The 18274-nt window shown below is 67.2% G+C and overlaps 7 protein-coding genes across 7 annotated transcripts in view; 2 read left to right on the top strand and 5 right to left on the bottom strand.

Annotated features, from left to right (window-relative positions):
- Positions 1–192: 192 nt before the first annotated feature.
- Positions 193–2208, bottom strand: CHLNCDRAFT_132922 (hypothetical protein; the record flags this gene model as incomplete). Its single annotated transcript, XM_005851940.1, has 7 exons — positions 193–275; positions 443–530; positions 739–839; positions 940–1107; positions 1394–1565; positions 1777–1821; positions 1930–2208. The coding sequence occupies 7 exons, from the start codon at positions 2206–2208 to the stop codon at positions 193–195; spliced, it is 936 nt and encodes a 311-aa protein (XP_005852002.1).
- A 181-nt stretch (positions 2209–2389) lies between these two features.
- CHLNCDRAFT_29132 (hypothetical protein) lies at positions 2390–3502 on the top strand. The gene is made up of 4 exons (XM_005851613.1): positions 2390–2581; positions 2716–2809; positions 2996–3041; positions 3243–3502. The coding sequence occupies exons 1-4, from the start codon at positions 2543–2545 to the stop codon at positions 3376–3378; spliced, it is 315 nt and encodes a 104-aa protein (XP_005851675.1). The 5' UTR covers positions 2390–2542; the 3' UTR covers positions 3379–3502.
- A 228-nt stretch (positions 3503–3730) lies between these two features.
- On the bottom strand, positions 3731–4385 carry CHLNCDRAFT_132924 (hypothetical protein; the record flags this gene model as incomplete). Its single annotated transcript, XM_005851941.1, has 2 exons — positions 3731–4021; positions 4176–4385. The coding sequence occupies 2 exons, from the start codon at positions 4383–4385 to the stop codon at positions 3731–3733; spliced, it is 501 nt and encodes a 166-aa protein (XP_005852003.1).
- A 3264-nt stretch (positions 4386–7649) lies between these two features.
- CHLNCDRAFT_132927 (hypothetical protein) lies at positions 7650–13045 on the top strand (the record flags this gene model as incomplete). Its single annotated transcript, XM_005851614.1, has 17 exons — positions 7650–7726; positions 7932–8002; positions 8244–8296; positions 8482–8606; positions 8913–9075; positions 9263–9324; positions 9505–9589; positions 9832–9957; positions 10207–10271; positions 10518–10617; positions 10831–10900; positions 11108–11169; positions 11457–11592; positions 11835–11914; positions 12203–12346; positions 12612–12685; positions 12922–13045. The coding sequence occupies 17 exons, from the start codon at positions 7650–7652 to the stop codon at positions 13043–13045; spliced, it is 1617 nt and encodes a 538-aa protein (XP_005851676.1).
- Positions 13046–13412: 367 nt separating this feature from the next.
- On the bottom strand, positions 13413–13950 carry CHLNCDRAFT_132928 (expressed protein; the record flags this gene model as incomplete). The annotated part of the gene is made up of 2 exons (XM_005851942.1): positions 13413–13714; positions 13944–13950. 2 exons carry the CDS (start codon positions 13948–13950, stop codon positions 13413–13415), a joined length of 309 nt encoding a protein of 102 aa, XP_005852004.1.
- Positions 13951–14308: 358 nt separating this feature from the next.
- Positions 14309–15962, bottom strand: CHLNCDRAFT_132929 (hypothetical protein; the record flags this gene model as incomplete). The annotated part of the gene is made up of 6 exons (XM_005851943.1): positions 14309–14406; positions 14570–14627; positions 14790–14905; positions 15060–15243; positions 15551–15738; positions 15830–15962. 6 exons carry the CDS (start codon positions 15960–15962, stop codon positions 14309–14311), a joined length of 777 nt encoding a protein of 258 aa, XP_005852005.1.
- Positions 15963–16434: 472 nt separating this feature from the next.
- The window catches only part of CHLNCDRAFT_56437 (hypothetical protein), a 5765-nt gene continuing 3925 nt past the window's right edge, over positions 16435–18274 (bottom strand). The window contains exons 12-15 of the mRNA XM_005851944.1: positions 17994–18095; positions 17538–17672; positions 17233–17400; positions 16435–16968 (exon numbers count right to left, since the gene is read on the bottom strand). Of these exons, the coding sequence (XP_005852006.1) occupies positions 16897–16968; positions 17233–17400; positions 17538–17672; positions 17994–18095 (477 nt within the window). The 3' untranslated portion in view covers positions 16435–16896. The remainder of the gene's footprint in view (positions 16969–17232; positions 17401–17537; positions 17673–17993; positions 18096–18274) is intronic.

Consider the following 18274-nt stretch of genomic DNA (forward strand, 5'->3'; position numbering starts at 1 on the left):
GGAAAATTCAGTGACACAGGAATCCCGCCAAACAGCAACCCTGGCGGGCGTAAACAAACTCTGGAAGTGCAGAATGCTGATTAAGGGGGCATTTGTTGGATTGGTAGATTGAGGGCAAGGGAGGCAGGCGGGCGGGCAGGGCCCCAGCATGCGCCATTGTTGGCGCTGCCCTTTTGGATCCTCAGGAGATCTCTAGAGGTAGCCGCACTCGTCAACCACGATCTTGTTGAATGCCTTCTTGAACGCTCTCTGTGCCACGTCCGCGCGCTTGTCGCCTCCAGCACAGCAGCACCAGCGGGCAGTGGCCACACTAGAGTCACAGCATGGAGGGGGCATCGAGCGGGGGCGTGGTGCGGGGCATGCACCCCTGCCAGCCTGCCCACGCCGCTGCATCAGACACCTTTCCACCATTTACACTAAACTGTCCCACAAAATCACTCACCTGTGGCCTTGCCGTACTGGAAGAAAGGGGAATTGGTGTTGTCCTTGACGCGAGGCAGCGCCGCCACCGCCCGCACCACATCCATGCCCTGCGCAGCCGCCGGGCGCCGCGACAGGAGGAGGTGGTGGTGGCGGTGGTGGTGGTGGTGGTGGCGCTGGCATGCCATTGCAGCGACATGCCCACACAGTTGCAAGCCCCCGCCTGCCAGCCAGCCCGACAGAGGTGGGCACGCCCGCACCGGCGCCGTTCTGCCCGCGGGCAGCAGCCTGCCACCCCCGGCCCAGGCCCGTCCTCACCTGCACCACCCGGCCCACCACCAGGTGCGTGTCATCCAGCTCTGGCACAGCCTCTGTGGTAATGGCCCAGGAGCTGCCGTTGGGGATCTCGCCAAACGTCTCTGCACCACACGCGGCAGCGCAGGCAGCCCGCCTCAGCACGGCGTGCGCCCTCGCAGGCCACGCCGCGGTGCAGCGCATGCATCGCGCTCCCGCCCCGACCTGTGACGGTGATGAGCTTGCCCTTGGAAGCAACCAGCTTGTCTTTGGACACAATCTCGATGCGAGGCTTCACCAGGAACGAGACGAGGCCGGGCGCGCCGTGCACGGTGCCGCCCCGCCGCTGCTGCGCCGCCAGCTCCTCCTCCAAAAGCTCGGTGTCCAGCCCACCTGCGGGGGGCGTGCGGGGCGGGGCGGGCGCGCAGGCAAGGGTAGGGCGAGGGGCAGGCGGGCTGGGCTGGGCAGGTGGGCTGGCCGGGCGGCGGGCTGGCTGCCGCCCGGGCTTGGCCGGGGCCTGCCGATGGCCTGCCTCAGCACCTTCCTGCTGCCTCTGCAAACCCGCTTGTACTCCCATCGCCTGCCCACCCATCGCAAGCCACCACGCCCTCCCCATCGACGCCCTCCGGCCTCCACCACCCCCAACCGACCTGCCCGCCCAGCCTGCCGAGCCGCCCACCCGTGATTGCTGTGCGCCCCGAGGCCTGGTAGCTCAGCGCCTTCAGCCCGCTGTTCTGGATGAAGCCGTCTTCCAGAAGCTCAAACTTGGTCTTGCGGAAGGCCACGCCCTCCTTGCCCTGCGCCAGGTCCAGGAAGCGCTGGCCGCCGATGGCAGGCGCGTCTTGAGGCACCTGCGCCAGTAGCCAGGGCGCCGGCAGCGGCTCGCACACCATCAGGAGGCAGCTGGCGTGGGTCAGGTGGCAGCATGGCTGCAGCCGCTGGTGCAGATGCTGCCGGTAAGAGCGAGAATGCAGTGCGGCGCATGCGCGGCAGTGCACGACACGCCCAACCAGCTGGCTGGCGCCGGCGGCCCGGCGCCGGCAGTGCGCTCGCCTCGATCACTATGCGCCCCAGCGGCTTGCGATCCACGGTGATGTCAAAGAAGACCTGCAACGCGCAATGCCGAGGACTCTGATTGCAGACGCAGCAAAGGGCAGGAGCCGAGGGTCCTACACCAAGACGTCCATGCAAAGGCAGCAGCGGTAGCGGCAATACCTGGCGGGAGCTGCCGGCCGCCTCCTCTGCCGCTACCTGCCAGCTGACTGCTGGTCCGGCTGCCAGCAGGCCGGCTGCAAGCAGCAACTGGCGCCGGCCGCCGCAGCTGGGCAGGACTTGCGCTGCCGCCGCTGCTGCCGCCACTGGGCCGCGGGCGGCGGCTGCTGCCAGGCGCGGCCTGTGTTGCCTCTGGATGTGCTGCTGGTGCGAGACGAAGCAGCGCTGGCCCGCAGGGAGGCCTGCCGCCGCTGGAGCTGCAGCCTGCGTGTTTGCAAGCATTGCGATAGCCTGCTGCCTGGCTTGCAATTGGGTTGTGTCGTCTCTATGCGAACGATCCTGCTCCTGATGGCCCTTTCCCTGCCTTTCACGTTGCGATCCTCCAAGTACAGTTACCGTACGTTGCCCGTCGCAGCTGTGGCCCAATCCCAACGAACTGCAGAGCCATCACCACTCCCTTGCTGCGCTCCAAGCGCCTATCCCTGCTCCCTGAGCTGCTTCGCTCCCAGAACGAGTTAGACGCCAGGGGGAGCAGTCCACCAGCATCTCCGAGCTCCACAGAGGCCGTGATTGCATAGACTTGGCGCCGCGGAGTGCTTGAGCCGGGCACAGCGGCATGGTGGTGCGGCTGCGCCTGGCGCGCTTTGGCCGCAAGGTGAGATGCCCAGGAACATCACGGATGAGGCGCCGTGCACCGCCTCGCAGTGGGTCAGATGGGCTCCCCCGCCGCCAATGCCGCCGCCAATGCCATGGTGTGTTTCCAAAGGTGCAGCACCCTCCTTGCTGCAGAACTCGCCCTTCTACCGGATATTTGCGGCGGATGCGCGGTGCCCGCGCGATGGCAGACACCTGGAGCAGCTGGGGCACTATGACCCCATCCCAGGTGGGCGGGGGCTGCGGCACTGACTGACAGCAGTAGCGGCCTTGCAGCACCCCAGCAGTGTGCCCAGTGCGCCAGTGCCAGCGCAGGGCCACATGCGTTCAGAGGCTGCACACGGTGACAACCGCCCCATCCACAGCTTTGCTGTGTCATGAATTGTTGCCCATCGCCCCTGTTTGTGTGTCGCAGGCAAGGACGGCAACAAGTCACTAGGCCTCAACATCGAGCGGATACAGTGAGCACCGCGGCCCTGCGCTGCCCACCTTGCCTGCCGGCCCGCGCATGCCAGCGCTGTGCTGCGCTGCGTTCCAGAGCAGGGCGTGCCAGGCGCAGCTCTGCCTCACCTCCCGGCGCCTCCTGCTGAAAGCAGATGTGCTCCCTGCTCCCTCCACCTGCCTGCCCACTGCTTCTCGTGCCCACCACGCTGCTGCCGCAGGTATTGGCTGTCTGTGGGGGCGCAGCCCTCGCAGACGGTGGCGCGGCTTCTGGGCCAGGCTGGCGTCATCCCCAAGCCGCCGCAGGGACTCGGGAGAGGGGTTGTGAAGAACCCAGACAAATACCAGAAGAAGTAGCCAGGCAAATCGTGTCGGGGCAGCGGCTGCGACGGGGGGCAGCACAGGGCTGTGCTGCAGCGTCGTTGGTTTCTGAACCCAACCCTTCCGCGTGTGCTTGTGGTGGTTGTAACAGTGGATGCCGAAAGAGAAGGAGCAAGTTCGATTTAGCAGCAGCAAACAGGGAAAGAGAAGCACAACAGCAGCACAATCCAGAATGAAGCACGTTGATACATTGAAGTGAGAGTAGCATACTGGAGCAAACAGGAAGGGTGGACCGCCAGCGTTCTCCAGCTTAACAGTGCGATCTGACGACTTATCTACCGGGTTTCCTTTTAGGCTGGCTATCCTTGCAATCTTTCTAGGTCTAGGACTACCTCTGGCCGGAAGGGCCAGGCACAGTCACCACCCGTATGTGGAGCGAGCAGGTGCTGCACGGCACCGCCAGCTCGCCCGCTACAGCAGCCACCGCCGCCGCGTCCTCAGCCAGCAGCAAGAAGCTGCCTCCGCAGCGGCAGCGCCACGAGCGGCAGCGCTGCCCCTCCACGTCCTCCTGCTCCATCTCCCCTAGCAGCACCGTCTCGTTGATGTGCACCTGGGCGGCTGCCGCGCTCAGCGCCAGCTGGCGGTCGTACGCAGCACGGCTCGCAGCATCTTGCAGCACCTGCAGTGGCCAAGCAAGCACAGTGGACTGTGTGAGGACTCATGAGACTTGCGCAACAAGGCCCAGCAGGACTCCGCCTTGGGATTGGCTGGTCGTAGTGGCACGAAGAGTACTCAAGCTACCATCATCCGCAGCTCTGCAGGCCGCAGCGCACCTCCCAGGCCTGCTGCACCAGAAGGTATTTGCTGCCTGCACTGCCGCCGGCCGCGGAGCTGCTGCCGTGACTGTCGCCGCCGCCCACGGTCTTGTCGGGGTGCATCCGCAGGGCTGCCTGCCGAAAGGCAGCCTTGACCTCGTCGCGACTGGCGCTCTGTGCCACACCTAGCACCTCATACCACGTGGGGGCCTCGGTGTGCAGCTGCATGGTGCTGTCAGGCTGCGCGTACCCGGTCGGCCAGCAAGAGGGCTGCACTCTTGTCGGCACGCCAGTGCGCTGGTCAGCGTCGCCGTGCGGCTGTGGCTTGCTATCGCTGCTGCTTCTCCGCGTCGCTCTTGACCCGCCAGGGGCGCTCCTCCTCTTCCTCCTGCTCCTCTGCTAGGTCTGGGAACTTTTCACGGAATCGAGGGTCCTTTCTGAGCCGCCTCATGTCCCACTGCGGGAGTGGCGGCAGGCGGAGGAGCGGAAGTCTTGGTGAGCGCCAGAGCACCTCAGCCCTCCAGAGCTGTTTCCAGCACTTGCCCGACACTGTGTGCGTGCGCTGGACACTCAGCCAGCCGCTTCAGGCGAAGGCCAGAACTCGCATGACGAGATGGCTGAGCGGCTGCACGGCAGATCATTCCAAACACATGCACCTGGCCCTGCTCACTTGCAGAAAGGCGCCCCAGGCCAGAAGCGCAGCGCCAGCCCACGGCTTCCAATTCCTGCTCTTCATGGGCTGCTTGATTGCATGGTGCACAGGCGTGTGTCGATCGAAAGCACTGGAGTCCAAGGGGTGCCCTCAGGCCACTGCAGGGCACTGTCAGCTGCCTCGCTGGCAGGAATGCAGATAACATGCATGAGGAGCGACGATCGCATGCTCAACCACATGCGCCATAGTTCACGATACATCTTGTTGCTCTGAGGGGACAATGCGCTGCTGAGCCGGCCCTGTCACAGTTGCCCCTCCCTCCTGAAGTGCTTTGCTGCTGTAGCGCAGCCAGGGATTCATGCCAGCGCTAGCTCAAGGCGGCATGGCGCTGTGCCAGCCGGCACAGCCCCTGCAGCGGCTGGCGCCATCACGCAGGCAGTGCCGGGGCTTGGGGCAGGAGGTGCAGCGCCCCCAGATCGCTGGCCTTAGAGCAAGGCGAAGTTTCGCAACGGCGCCGCCACGCAGACGGCAGCTTGGCGCATTGCAGGTGAGTCCGCCAGCGGCGCCAGCAGCCGGCGGTGGTGGCGTCGCCGCCTTACTCGCACGCGGCATCAGCCTGTACCGATCCATCTCGTTCGCGCAGGTAGCAGCAGCAGCAGCAGGCAGCGGAGGCATCGGCGGGGGCACGCCCCCGCCCCAGCGGCAGCAGTCGGCGGCGCAACCGCCCGCTGCGCAGCAGCAGCAGCAGCAGCAGCAGCAGCAGCAGCAGCAGCAGCAGCAGTACCTGTATGAGCCCAAGTACGGGCTGCCTGTGGTGCGGCGCAAGCTGGGCTACAGCGAGCTGCTGCGAGCGATGCGCACGGGGGAGGTGCAGGAGGTTCGCCTCTTCACCACCCATGAGGACGCCACGCAGGTAGCAGCTGGAAGGGACCCGCTTGTTTCCCACGACCTGTTTTGCTGCCCTAGGACTGGGCCGTATGCACCTGGGCTGGCCGTAGCTTCTTGTGTCTTCCGTGCACCCAAGGGTCCAGTGCAAGTGTTTTCCTGCCCTTGCTGCCGCCGTTGCTGAGCCGTGGCTCGTGCCGAGCCCCCGCCTTGTGCCGCCGCAGATGGAGGGCCCGTGCCTGGTGGTGATGACCGACGGGACCGTGGCGCAGAGCTTTGTGAAGGACAACGACTTTAGGTGGGTGAATTAACATGTACCGCTGGCGTACCGCTGAAATGCGCTGCTGGTGTGTGTGCCGCTGCCATCCCGCGCACAACTCTCCTCCTCTCGCCCCACGCGTGTCGTGCCACGTGCCAGCTTGAGCCCTGGCCCGTGCCTTGCAAGTTGTCAGCTGCCTGTCGTCATGCCGCCGTGCCCGGCCGCCTCCCGGTACCTTCCGCAGGCTGGCGTACGCAATGGAGACGCACGGCGTGCAGGCGGTGCGCATGGCGCCCGCGCCCAGCCAGCGCGAGCTGCAGCCGCCCACGCCCCTCTTCTCCTCCGCCGCCGGCGCCTTTGTGGTGAAGTGGGTGCCTTATGTGCTGGTGGGCCTGGTCTATGCGGCCACTAGCTACGTGCGGTGGAAGAAGGTGGGCTGGGCAGGGTGGAAGCGGGGGCGGTGGAAGCGGGGCGGCGGCAGCGTGGCGGGCTGGGCTGGGTGAACCGGAGCGTGCGCGGAAGGAGTGGACGCGCGGGGGGCTCTGGTGGCAGCTGCTGGGATGGGTGGATGGGCAGACAACGCGCGGGAGTGTATGGCTGTTCGCATGCAGCGCACACGCAGATTCAGGTAGGTTGTGGTCGCTGACCTGCAACACCGCGTGCCTGCGCCTGCCTGCGTCGCAGGGCGATGCGGAGGACCGGCGCAAGCTGCGCAAGAAGGCGGAGGAGGATGCCAAGCGCAAGGCGCGGGAGGAGAAGCAGGAGCAAGTGCTGGAGGAGGCGGCCAGCATGGCCAAGCTGGTGGGTTGGCACGCCGCGGGATGAGGAGATCGAAGGAAGCCGGGTTGCGGAGGTGGTGGAGGAAGCCAGGGACGGCTTGAGCCCGCCACCCGTGCTTGGGCAAGGGCGGCTCTGTGGGCAGCAGGCTGCCGAACAGGCGGCAGGGCCCGCAGGCTGCTCTGATGTTGCCGCTGTGGCTGCCTGCACGCTCACACCTTCTCCCTCGCTCCCTGCAGGGCTTCAAGACGGATCAGATCTTTGAGAAGATCAAGGGGCGCACCGGGTTTGAAGTGGAGCGAGATGCGGGTGGGCCTGGCCTCTGCGCCAATCTTGAGCCTGCCTGCTCGGCTCCTTTGGCCAGGCGACCAGCTGCCTTGGGCTGCTGCCACCACTGCAAGGCCGCCCTGCGCACACGCCTGCACGCGCAACCCCTGGGCCGCCTGGCCCTGCCCTTTGTGCCGCAGTGGCGGCGGTGGTGGCGCGGGTGGAGGCGGAGATGGCGGCGGCGGAGCAGGGCGGTACCGCGGCTGGCGGCTTCCAGGAATTCAACACTCGCGGGGAGGAGCAGCTGCAGTACGAGGCGGCCTATCGGGAAAAGATGAAGGCGAGTGGGGTGGCCGGCGGCGGCTGCTGATTAGGCAGCCCCGGCAGCGTGATGCGTGACGCTGCAGCGCTGGAGCCGGGCGGCAGCCCGGCCTGCATGTGCGTGCTGCCGACTGGAGTTGCGCCCTCGGCTCCCCTCCCACCCGCCCGCCTGGGCTCTGTTTTGCGCCTCTGGAGCGGTCGGGTTGCCCGGGATACCCCAGGGCGTGCCTGACGACCAGCCGCCAGCATGCGGGTCGGTTGGTGGCCAACTGAGCGGGCGGGCGTACCTGTGTGTGTGTGATGTGTGTGTGATGTGTGTGTGTTTCAGGAGATGGACTCCGAGGGCGACCCGCAGGCGCAGGCGGAGCAGATGCTGAAGATGAAGACGGCCAAGATCCGCAAGGCCAGGTGGGCGGCAGGTGGAGGCTGTGGGTGGGCGGAGGGGTGGGCAGGAAGACTCGCAAGGCCGGTGTGTGTATGGTGAAACAGAGAGAGCAAGAGAGAGAGGGGAGAGAGAGGGGTGGGGGGTGGGGGGGGGTGAAGCTGCCTGTTGCGTGCGCTCATGCCATGCCCGCCCACCCTGCGCATGCCCGCCCACCTTGTCGCCCCGCAGGGACCCCGTCAAGGCTCGCAAGCAGAAGGAAGCCCAGCGGCAGCTGAAGAACATCAAGCTCATGGTAACAGGTGCGGGGTGGCGCTACCTGCAGCAGCGAGGCTGCGGGTGATGTGTGCTTTGACATTGATGGGCCGCGACACCGCCAGCGAGCCACCTCATCCATTCTTCCCTCCACCAGGCCATTCGGTCCAATGGCGGGGGAATTCCCAGCGTAGCCTGGCCTGCCCTGGTTAACTCCAGTCCAGCCACTGCCAACGTTTGCCCTTGCTTCCGCCTCACCCAACCCACCCTCTGCCCCATGTGCGACAGACAAGGATGAGGACATCTTCTTTGATGACGTGGCGGGCATCGGCGACGCCAAGGTGGGGCCTTGTGCGTGTGCATGTGCGTGCCAGTGTGTGTATGTGTGTGTCGTGAGTCTGTCTGCATGCTGGCAGCCCCGCATGTGGCCCCGTACCCCATGTCCGTAGCAATAGCAAATCGCACCCACCATCACCACCACCACCTCACCGCCGCCCCCTGGCATCCTTCTGGCATCCTCCCACAGGTGGAGCTGCAAGAGATTGTCGACTTCTTCCTCAAGCCAGAGGCCTTCCGCGGCTCCGGCTCCCGCATCCCTCGCGGCGTGCTGCTATGCGGCCCGCCGGGCACCGGCAAGACGCTGCTGGCGCGGTGAGACGGCGCGGCGTGGGGCAGCGGAAGGATGTGGTTGGTGGCTTGGAGTGGCGAGTTTCTGTGTGTGTGTGTGTGTTGTAATGGGTGAAGGGCAGCGGGTCGGCAGGCGGCGGCGCGGGGCATCGCCATGCCACTGCACGGCAGCCGGGCAGCCGCGCCGCCCCCGGGCCAGCCCCGCCCTGCCCTGCCCGCCTGCCATGGCGCCACTCACACGCGCGTCCGCCTTCCCCACGCAACTCCTGTTGACCCGCCTGTCGCCCCCTCGCCCCGCCCTCACACCCGCTGCCGCCCTCCCAACTGCAGCGCCGTGGCGGGCGAGGCCGGCGCCACCTTCATCGCCCTCAACGCCTCTGAGTTTGTGGAGATGTTTGTGGGCGTGGGCGCCTCCCGCGTGCGAGACCTGTTCGCCCAGGCAAGCCCAGGCCCGGGCGGCTGCGGGGTGGCGGACGGTGGCTGGCGGGCGGGGGTGAAGCTGGCGAGACGCGCCGGCTGCCCCCGTCCTGCCGTGGTGCTGCTGCGTGCCTGCCTGCCTGCAACTCGTGACGGGCCTGCGCCCTGCCTCCCGCGGCCTGCCTCCTGCGTGTCGGGCGTGCCACGGCCTGCCCACTGCCTGCCTGCCTGCGCCCTGCCTGCCGCGCCACCGCCGCCTGCAGGCGCGTGCCCAGGCCCCCGCCATCATCTTCATCGATGAGATCGACTCTGTGGGTCGCATCAGGTGCGCCGCGGTGCCTGCCGTTCCCTACCGCCTGCGCTGTGTGCCAGCAGCTTCAGGCCAGCACGCTAGCCTTGTCCTACACCACAGCAGAGGATCACCACCACCACCACCACCATCACCGCCGCAAGCTACACACACACACACACACGCTTGCACACACGTGCGCGCACAACCCCGCAGGGGCGGCGCCAAGGGCAACGACGAGCGCGACCAGACGCTCAACCAGATGCTGTCTGAGATGGACGGCTTCGACTCGGAGCTGCAGGTGCGGCCTGCTCGCCCCTGCCCTCCCCTGCCCTCTCCTGCTCCCCGGCCTATGGCTTGCTTTGCTGTCCCGTCTGCTGACGGCGGCGGGAGCACGGGTGGTGGTGGCGGCGAGTATGTGTGTGTGCTTGTGTGTGTGTGTGTGCAAGGGGCTGTTGGCGGGGGTGGGTGGGGTGCTGGGTCGCCACCCACCCGGCCCGACTTTCCACCCGCCTGCGTACACTCCCGCCCGCCTGGCGCCAGGTCATCGTCATGGCCGCCACCAACCGCCGCGACATCCTGGACCCCGCCCTCACCCGCCCCGGCCGCTTTGACCGCATCGTGTACGTGCCTCTGCCCGACTACTTTGGGCGGATCGAGATCCTCAAGGTGGGCTGGTTTGCGCGTTGCGCGCGGAGAGAAGCGTGTGTTGGGGTGTCGCCTGCCAGGCGCACCGAGGATCCTGAGGGCGGGGACAGATGTTCTGCTTCCTCACAGCTCCAGCGCGCCGTGGCTGTTGTGGGCTGTGGGTAGTGGTGGTGGGTGATGCCAGCATGCCAAAGCATCGCTGTTCTGCTGCTCTACGGTACAGCCCCGCCTGACCGTCCCGTTGGGTATGTACCACGTGTTGTACCGCAGGTTCACTTGGATAAGAGGCGGTACGCCGAGGACATCGATTTCCACGACCTGGCCTTTGAGACCACGTGAGCCCTGCAGCGCCTGCTGCGCCTGCTGCATCCGCCAGCACGGTAGCTTGCTGTGCCTGCTGTGCCGCTGTGGCTGTGCCATGGCCCTCTATGAACTTGTGCCTCGAGGCTGGTTTGTGGGCAAATCATGCAGACAGCATCTGTGTGCTGAGCTGCCGCCGACCTTCGATGTGCATGCTCGCACCGCCTACCCACCACTGCTGCTGCCGGCTGCCCCGCCTCGTCCTGTCTGGCTGCCTGCAGCGGCTACAGCGGCGCGCAGCTGGCCAACCTTGTCAACACGGCGGCCACGGTGGCTGCCGCGGCGGGGCGCACAGAGATACACAATGAGGACCTGGAGAAGGTGACCGCTCGGCTTCCAGGGCACGGGTGGCGGCGGCGGGTGGCGGTTGAGTGGAGGGGTGGCAGCGGGTGGCGCAAGCCGCCGGGGGTTCCCTATCCTTCCCCTCCCGCTGCCGGTCGGGCCATGGCGGATGAGCGCCATCCGCCATCCGCCCCTCCACCCTCCGCACACAGCGCTCACAATTGATCGCACTCAACCCTCACATACCTGCAGGCCATGGAGTATGAGCGGCTGGGCCCCGAGCGGCCCCGCTACAGCGACCCCGCGCGGAGGCGCATCGCGGGTGGGCTCCGCCTGCTTGGCCTGGGACCTGCCTGCTGGAGCTACTCGGAGCTCAGGGCTTCCGGCCGGCATGCGGGGCCTGCGCATGCTTTGGCACCTCAGCAGCGATGTGCGCCGCGCACCTGAGCGGCAGCGCAGGCACGGGCTGTCCACCGCCGCGCCTGCTGAGGCGCTCCCGCTGTGCACGCCTGCGCCTGCCCCCCTGCAGCCATGGAGGCGGCTACGGCGCTGACCTGCACCCTGCTGCCCGCCATCGAGCCTGTGCTGCTGGTGAGCGTTGGGGTGGCTGCAGTGGCAGCGGATGCAGCGTGCCACGTCAGCGTGACACGTCAGCCATGTGCGCATGACAGCTGGCCGCATGGGCCCAGGCCCAGGCAGAGCAGAAACGCAGCACCTTTGCATGCCACGCTTTTCTCGCCTCGCTCCCTCCGATACCACACACTCACGCCCACACATGAATGTGTATCCTGCATAGCCTACACTGCACACTGCGTACACTGCACACACTCTCACACGTGCTTGCCCCCGCCGTCGTCCCCCAAACCCCCACCGCCCAGACCACGATCGTTCCTCGAGAGAAGAACCCTCTGGGCCAGACGGTGGTGAAGGCGAACGAGGGGCGGGAGATGACGGGCCTGTGGACGCGGCGCTACCTGGAGCAGCAGCTGCTGACCGTGCTGTCCGGGCGCGCGGGTGCGGCGGGGGCGGGGCAGGCAGGCCCCGCGGGGCAGGCCTGGGGCAGGCCTGGTGCTGATCTGCGTGCATGCATGAGAGGCGTGAAAGGTGGCCGCATCAGGCGCGCTGTCGGCGGGTGCCTGCGCTGCACCTCGGCCTGCTGGTCGCACACCATCGCGGCTCCCTTTCGCACTCCCCGCACCCGCTGCTGCACCGCTGATGGTACTGCCCGTACCACCACCTGCCCCCCTGTACCGCAGCCGAGGAGCTGCTGTACGGCGCGGACGAGGTGTCCACGATGCACCAGCTGCGCCTCATAGATGCCCGCAACATCGTGCAGGTGGGAAGGGCTGCCACGCATCTGTGTGTCTTGGTGTGCCCTGAACGCCCCTGTGTGTTTGTTTCTGGTGGCTCTTGTCAGCACGACAGCGGCCCCGCAGAGGGAGGCGGCTGCTGTGCAGAGGGTTGGGGGCCTGGCGGCAGGGAGGGTCAAAGTGGCCGGCAAGGCGCTCAAGTGCCCTCCTCCCGCACTACCCCTGGATTTTACGTGCCCTGCTGGCCTCACCCCGCTGCTACCCCTCACCCCTTTTGCCCCTGCTGCTGCTGCTGCCCCTGCTGCCTCCTGCAGAAACTGGTTGTGTCTGCTGCCATGACCGAGAACGCGGCCATCGGGCCGCGCACCATCTCGGTGTCGCGGCGCGTGGGCGCGGGCCTGATGCAGGCCGTCACCCGCAACGTGCCGCCGGAGCTGCATTATGAAGCTGACAGAGAGGTGGGCTGGGTGGGGCTGGGGCCTGAGCGGCTGTGAGGGGTCTGTGGGCATCTGGGGCTCTGGCAGGGCGGGGTGGGGTGGCTGGGGTGGGCCGGAGGCGGCGCGTGGGGAGGCTGGCGGGCACCCTTTGGCCTGCTGGCTGTCCCAGCAAGAGCGTAGGCACGGCCGCAGCGCTGCCGGCTGCTGCGGCTGGCGCTTGAGCTGTGCACCTGCTGCTAGACATTCAGCCAGCCTGCCATGCTGCCTGCCTGCCTGCCGCCTGCAGATGGAGGAGCGGCTGGCAGAGGCGTATGCGACTGTCAAGGAGATGCTGGGGCGCAACCGGGAGGCGCTGGAAAAGTGAGGGAGGGTGATGGGGCAGCAGGGGCGGCAGCACAGGGAGCGGCCTGGGCGCCAGCGGGCCTTGTCCCTGTGCTGCTGCTGCTCCAGTGCATGCAGCCATGCTGAGCACCTCTGTCTCCGTCTTCGCCTGCTCCTTCCCCTCCCTGTTGCCGCGCAGCCCGTGCCGCCGCCGCTGCCGCCGCACCTTGCCGTGCTTCCTGCTCATCGCTGCTGCTGCTGCTGCTGCTGCGCAGGTTGATGGAGGTGCTGCTTGAGCGGGACACCCTGAGCGGGGAGGAGGTGCGGGCGGTGGTGCAGGCGCACGCGCACAAGGCGGACCTGGAGCGGCGCTCGGCCGAGGCCGCCGCCTTCATGTAGCTGGGATCATACTGGAGCTCTGGGATGGATGCATGCATGCTGCTCAAGTGCTGGGCTAGGCGCTGGTGCCTGCACACGCATCCACCAGTGAATTGGGGGTATCCTGGCATGTTGAATAAAAATGGAGTGAGAACAGCTTTGAGAGAGAGGGGCAAGAGCGAGGCAGGCATGGTGGATCGAGCATGACAACTAGGTGACCCAGCAACAGCAACCAGTGAGAGCTGTGTTTGAAAACAGAGGCAGTGAAAACGGACGGGGAAGGGAACCACGTGCAAGAGTGTGTGGAGGCATGGTCATGGACCGACAGCCAGGCCTGGCAGAGCAAGTCGGGTGGCGTGTCCACCAGGGCGGCAGCTTGCTGCGCTCCCTAAAAGTGCTTGACGACCACCACTTGCACCGCCACGCCGTCCGCCTCTGCCATCTTGGTGAAGCGGGAGGGTGAGATGTCGGCGGCGGAGGTGGGGCCTCGCGCGTGCAGCTCCCGCACGTGCTGCTCGATGAGCGGCGCCAGCGCTGCCTTGGCCTCTACGGCTACAGTATCTGGCAGGAACTCCAGGTATGCATAGATGTCGGCCATCAGGTTTTCCAGCCCGGCGCCGATGGGGAACTCAAACCGGGCGTCCGGCAGGCGCTGGAGCGCCATCGAGGGCGAGCGGGCAGCAGCAGCGCCTGGTAAGGGGGGTGGATGGAGCGGTTGAGCCAGAAGTTGGCGTGCAGCTCCAGTAACTCGCGCCGGTTCTCCTCTGCGGCAGGGGCAGGCGTGGGGGAGCGGGCACTGGTGGGGCAGCCTCCCATGCAGCCGGCGGCAGGTGTGCAAGGCGGGCGGCGGCGGTGCCGGCGGCGGCGGGCCAGCTGCGAGGGAGGTTAGAAGCACTCCACCACCGAGTCGGCTTCCCACCGCACATGCTGCTGCTGCTGGCTGGCTGTCTGGGCCCTGCCTGGCTTCGCTCGATGGTGCAGCCCGCCGCTGGCACGCTCTGGCCCCTATCAATGCCGGTAATTCGCACCTTCAGACTCTCAGAACTTGATAGATGTTAGTACTGGCAGCCTCCGACAAGCCAGCGGTCTGCCAGCCTTTACAAGTGCTCCAGCGGCGCAGCTGGCTCGCAAACGGTGACACGCACTGGCTTTGCAGGGGTAAAGGAAGCGATCGAACAGCGCAGGCGGGCGTCCAAGCCAGCGGGGTGACATGCGGCGCCCCGCCTTGCGGCGAGTGGTAGTGCCGGCGCCTGGCATGGTAGTCGGCGGCTGGCGGGCCAGCCCTCAGTCCAGGTACAGGCGCACCACCTCGTCGCTGTGGCTGCCCGCGGCAATCTTCAGGGCCTCAGCGCCCACCAGGCTTGCGGGGTGCGCCTTCACGCCTGCGCATTTGGACGGGAGAGGTTCACAGAGTGGGCGGCCGAATGCTTGGTGGCTGAAGGGGTGGCCGGCAGATGCGCGGGTGGGGGGAACAGAGCGGCAAGCAGGCGGCATTGGCTCGCACCAGGCGCAGCGCAGTGCCGCCCCCACCCACCCCGCCCCCACCTGGGAAGTGAGGGTTCTCCTCCTCGCTGTCCCGACGAACCACCGCGCCGATGCGCAGCTGCAGGGCACCGAGGCGTGGCACATGCCCAGGCGCTCAATGAGGGCCTATACCTTACAAGTTGTCAAAGAATTGGGGCTGCAGCTAGGCTGCGCGCAGGCCACAAAGCACTCGGGTGGTCCTGCCGCTGCGCCGCACCCGCTCCGCCAGGCGGGGCCTTACCTCGTTGATGCGCTGCGGCCGGGAGCGCAGCTCCGCCTGCAGCGCCAGCACGGCGCCATAGACGGCGGCGTTGGAGACGGCGAACAGCGCACCCTCCGGCATGCTGCACATCTCGCCTGCGGGCGGGGGAAGACAGGGAGGGAGGGGGCTGTGGGCGTGTGCAGGCGTGTGAAGCCATCTATCCTGGCTGTCAGCTGTGGTGGTGACCGACACCCGGTACCATGAGTCAGCCAGGAGCAGCTGCCCACCCAACCCGCTCAGCCAACCCACCCAGTCGGCCCGTGATGACTGTGTAGCTGCTGCCCGCCTCGTCCCTGAGCAGCGGCACCAGCGCCTGCGCCAGCAGGATCTGCCCCAGCACCCGGTCGTGCATCGCCTGGCTGAAGCCTGCCGCCGTGACCGTGGTCAGAGCTCCCATGGGGACCATACCGCCGGTACAAGCTACCACATGGTCCTGCAGCCCGGGTGGCGGCAGCTGTGTGAGCGTGGCTGGGCGTGTGTGTGTGTGCTTGTGCGCGGCAAAAGCAAGGGGAGCCACCCACGGAGCGGCAGCCAGCTGGGCGGGCGCACAGCCTGCCTCGCCAGCGCTCTGCGTCCCCAGGCGGCAGGAGGGCTGGCGCTGCCACCCAGCATGCCACACCGGCAGCCAAACAGCCGCTGCCAGGGCCTGCATAGTCATGCACACACACACTGCCTCCACCCTGCCCGCTGCCACGGCCTGCATACACACAAACTGCCTCCCCCCTGGGGCTGCGCCTCACCACTGCCCTGTGCTTGACCTGCACGTAGCGCGCCAGCTGCTTGGATCCCTCTGCGCTGCTGTAGTCGTCCACAGGCGTGTCCAGCCTGGCTGTGTCTGGCGAGCCCAGCGCCGCACGCAGGCCTGCCTCCTTGCCCGCGCTGCAGGCCAGCGGGCGCACCAACAGCTGGTCAGGGATACTTCCCCACACTGCCATGAGCAGAGGATACTGCATCGTCCCGCTGGCTTCTCTCCCTTCCCTCCCAAAGCCCAGCTTCAAGGGCAGCAGTTTGCAGCAGACGGCTGGCGGCCGCAGCTCGCCTGCGGATGGGGCAGATGAGCGTGGCGCCCGCGTCGAGAAAGGCACGCGCAATCCCCTCGCCCACAATGCCCGTGGCGCCTGTCACAATCGCCACCTTATCCTGGAGCGCCATGCCTGGCTGCACAAGGGATCCAAAACAGTTGGATTTAAAAACCAAGTGTTTGGGAAAGACAGGATACGGCTTCTGGGATGACAGGCTGGCCCAGCGCCAGCGGCGGGGTAGGCGGACGGGAGCAGGCGGCGGCAGGCTAGCAGCACTCGCAGGGTGCGCCGTCATCGCAACAGCCACACGATCCCGCGCGCATGCCTGGTGTTCGTCTAAGTAATCGGTTCCGACCGGGTTTGGTTGAGGTCTGGCTCAGGCTCAGTTTTTTCAGCTGCACTTGCCTGCTTTTATTGCTCGGGACAAGGAGATGTTTGCACGAGCGTGAGATCCTAGCGAGCCGCGCATCCATGCAGGGTCTGGCGCACCCCCTCCTGTCCGGTGGCGCAGGTGCGACCGCCACCTGTCAGGTGGCGCAGGCCCAACGCCGCTCGCCTCGCCATCACCAGACCGCCTGGACTGCCTTCAGCAAAGCCACAGTGCAAATGGAGAGACGTCACATAACAATGATCACATCTGTTTGTCGTTGCGGCATGCCAGTCTTTTGCATGCATGCGTCAAAAATGATAGCGGGCAGCGGCGGCGCCGGCGCCGGCAGTCACATGCGATGTACGTAAGCTGGCCACACAACACAGGGCAGCACTCCTCTTTGGTGGTGGCATTGCAGACATAAATCGACAGCGCACGAGGCACGCGTTGCAGCGAGGAGAGGAAAGCAGGCGGGGAAAAGAAGCGCAGTTCCGGTGCCAAAACAGCAGGGACGAGGGGGGGCAGGAGAGAGTAACAAAGGGGCGCATCGTGCCAATACAAACTCTAAATGGGGCAGCAGGGCGGAGGGAGTACACCCAAGCGCAGCGCAGGGCCCGTCGCTGCCTGCAGCAAGCATTGCAGGGCGGACCTCTGGGATGTCGGCTGGCTAGCTGGCGGGGCGCGGCGGGGCGCCTCACGCGGCGCGCTTCTCCGAGAAGAGCGTCACCTCCTGCACGCCCTTGATCTTGGAAATGGCATCCATGACCTGCGGGACAGGCGGTACATGCAGGGGGCGCAGGTGCAGCCTTGAGGAGGAGAGAAAACAAGGGCAGGACAGCCTTTTCCGGGCGAGCAGGGCCCCTAGTAGCCCCCGGTGACATGCAGCCGCGGCGCGTCCCAGCTGACCGGCCGCGCCCAACCTCCAGGCGCGGCGGCGGCGGCGGCGGCACGCGCGGCGGGCACGCGGCGGCGTGCAGGCACACGGCGCGCCACCGGCTCCGGCCCCGCCCCAGGCCCAGGCCAGGCTCACCGCTGCGGAGGGCGCCTCGTCCACGCCGATGGCCATGATGGCCTCAGTGCCCTTGGCCACCCGTGAGACAGTCATAAAGGAGATGTTGACCTTGCTGGCCGCAAACTCAGAGGAGACGGCGGCAATGATGCCGGGCTGGTCGGTCTGGCGCACCAGCACCACCTCGCCCTGCGGGGATGGGGGGCGGGGCCAGGAGTGGGGGGCGGGGCCGTGGGGGCAGGGAGGGCAGGCAGTCGAGATGGAAAGCGCGACAGGGCAGCGCGGCTGGGCAGCGTGGCAGGGCAGCGCGGCTGGAAAGCACGCACCTCGAGGGCCAGGTCAACGTCGAAGCCGCCCACGCGCGTGAGGAAGGGCAGCCCGCTCTTCACCTCGCCCGCCACTACGATGCGGTCCCCCACCACCGCGCTGCTGAACTTGGACTTGGAGGCGCCCACGGCCACCTGCACACGGGGGGGCGCGGCAGGGGGGGGGGGGCAGCGGGAGGCAGGAGGCAGGGGCAGAGGGCAAGGTGAGGGTAAGGTAGAACAAGGGAGGAGCGAGGAGAGGGGAGCGAGGTGGGGCGGGCCAGAACTTGCGGCCACCGGGGCCCCTCGTTTCGGCGGCTCGGGGCGGGCCCGCCCAGCCCCGCCCCGCCCCGCAGCCAGCCTCTGCTCATCCGCCGGGCCGGGCCAGCCGCGCCCGCCTCCCGCGGGCACCACCACACACAACGGCGTGCCCTCCCAGGCCCGCCTCGGGCCCCTCCCAGGCCTGAGGATCCTCACCTCGATGAGCGACAGGGCAGAGGTGCCGTCAGAGGGCACCACGGTCTCCACGATGCGCAGGCCGCGCTTCTTGGCCAGCAAGTCAGCATTGACCAGGTTGACCTGCGGTGCGGGTGGCGGCGGTGGGATGGCAGCGGTTGATGGCGGCGGTTGATGGCAGAGGTGGAGAGGTGGAGGTGGGATGGCGGCGGTGGGATGGCCGCGGTGGAATGGCGGCGGTGGGATGGCAGCGGTGAGGCAGCCGGCGGTTTCCAGGAGGGCAGCGACATGCGTGGGCTGAT

Source organism: Chlorella variabilis, assembly GCF_000147415.1.
Source record: "Chlorella variabilis unplaced genomic scaffold CHLNCscaffold_1, whole genome shotgun sequence".
Taxonomy (NCBI): domain Eukaryota; kingdom Viridiplantae; phylum Chlorophyta; class Trebouxiophyceae; order Chlorellales; family Chlorellaceae; genus Chlorella; species Chlorella variabilis.

Coding starts and splice junctions, on each gene's coding strand:
- CHLNCDRAFT_29132 (XM_005851613.1), top strand. CDS start 2,543: ATGGTGGTGCGGCTGCGCCTGGCGCGCTTTGGCCGCAAG. Junction 2,582..2,715: donor TGGCGCGCTTTGGCCGCAAG/GTGAGATGCCCA, acceptor TCCTTGCTGCAG/AACTCGCCCTTCTACCGGAT. Junction 3,042..3,242: donor CTCAACATCGAGCGGATACA/GTGAGCACCGCG, acceptor CTGCTGCCGCAG/GTATTGGCTGTCTGTGGGGG.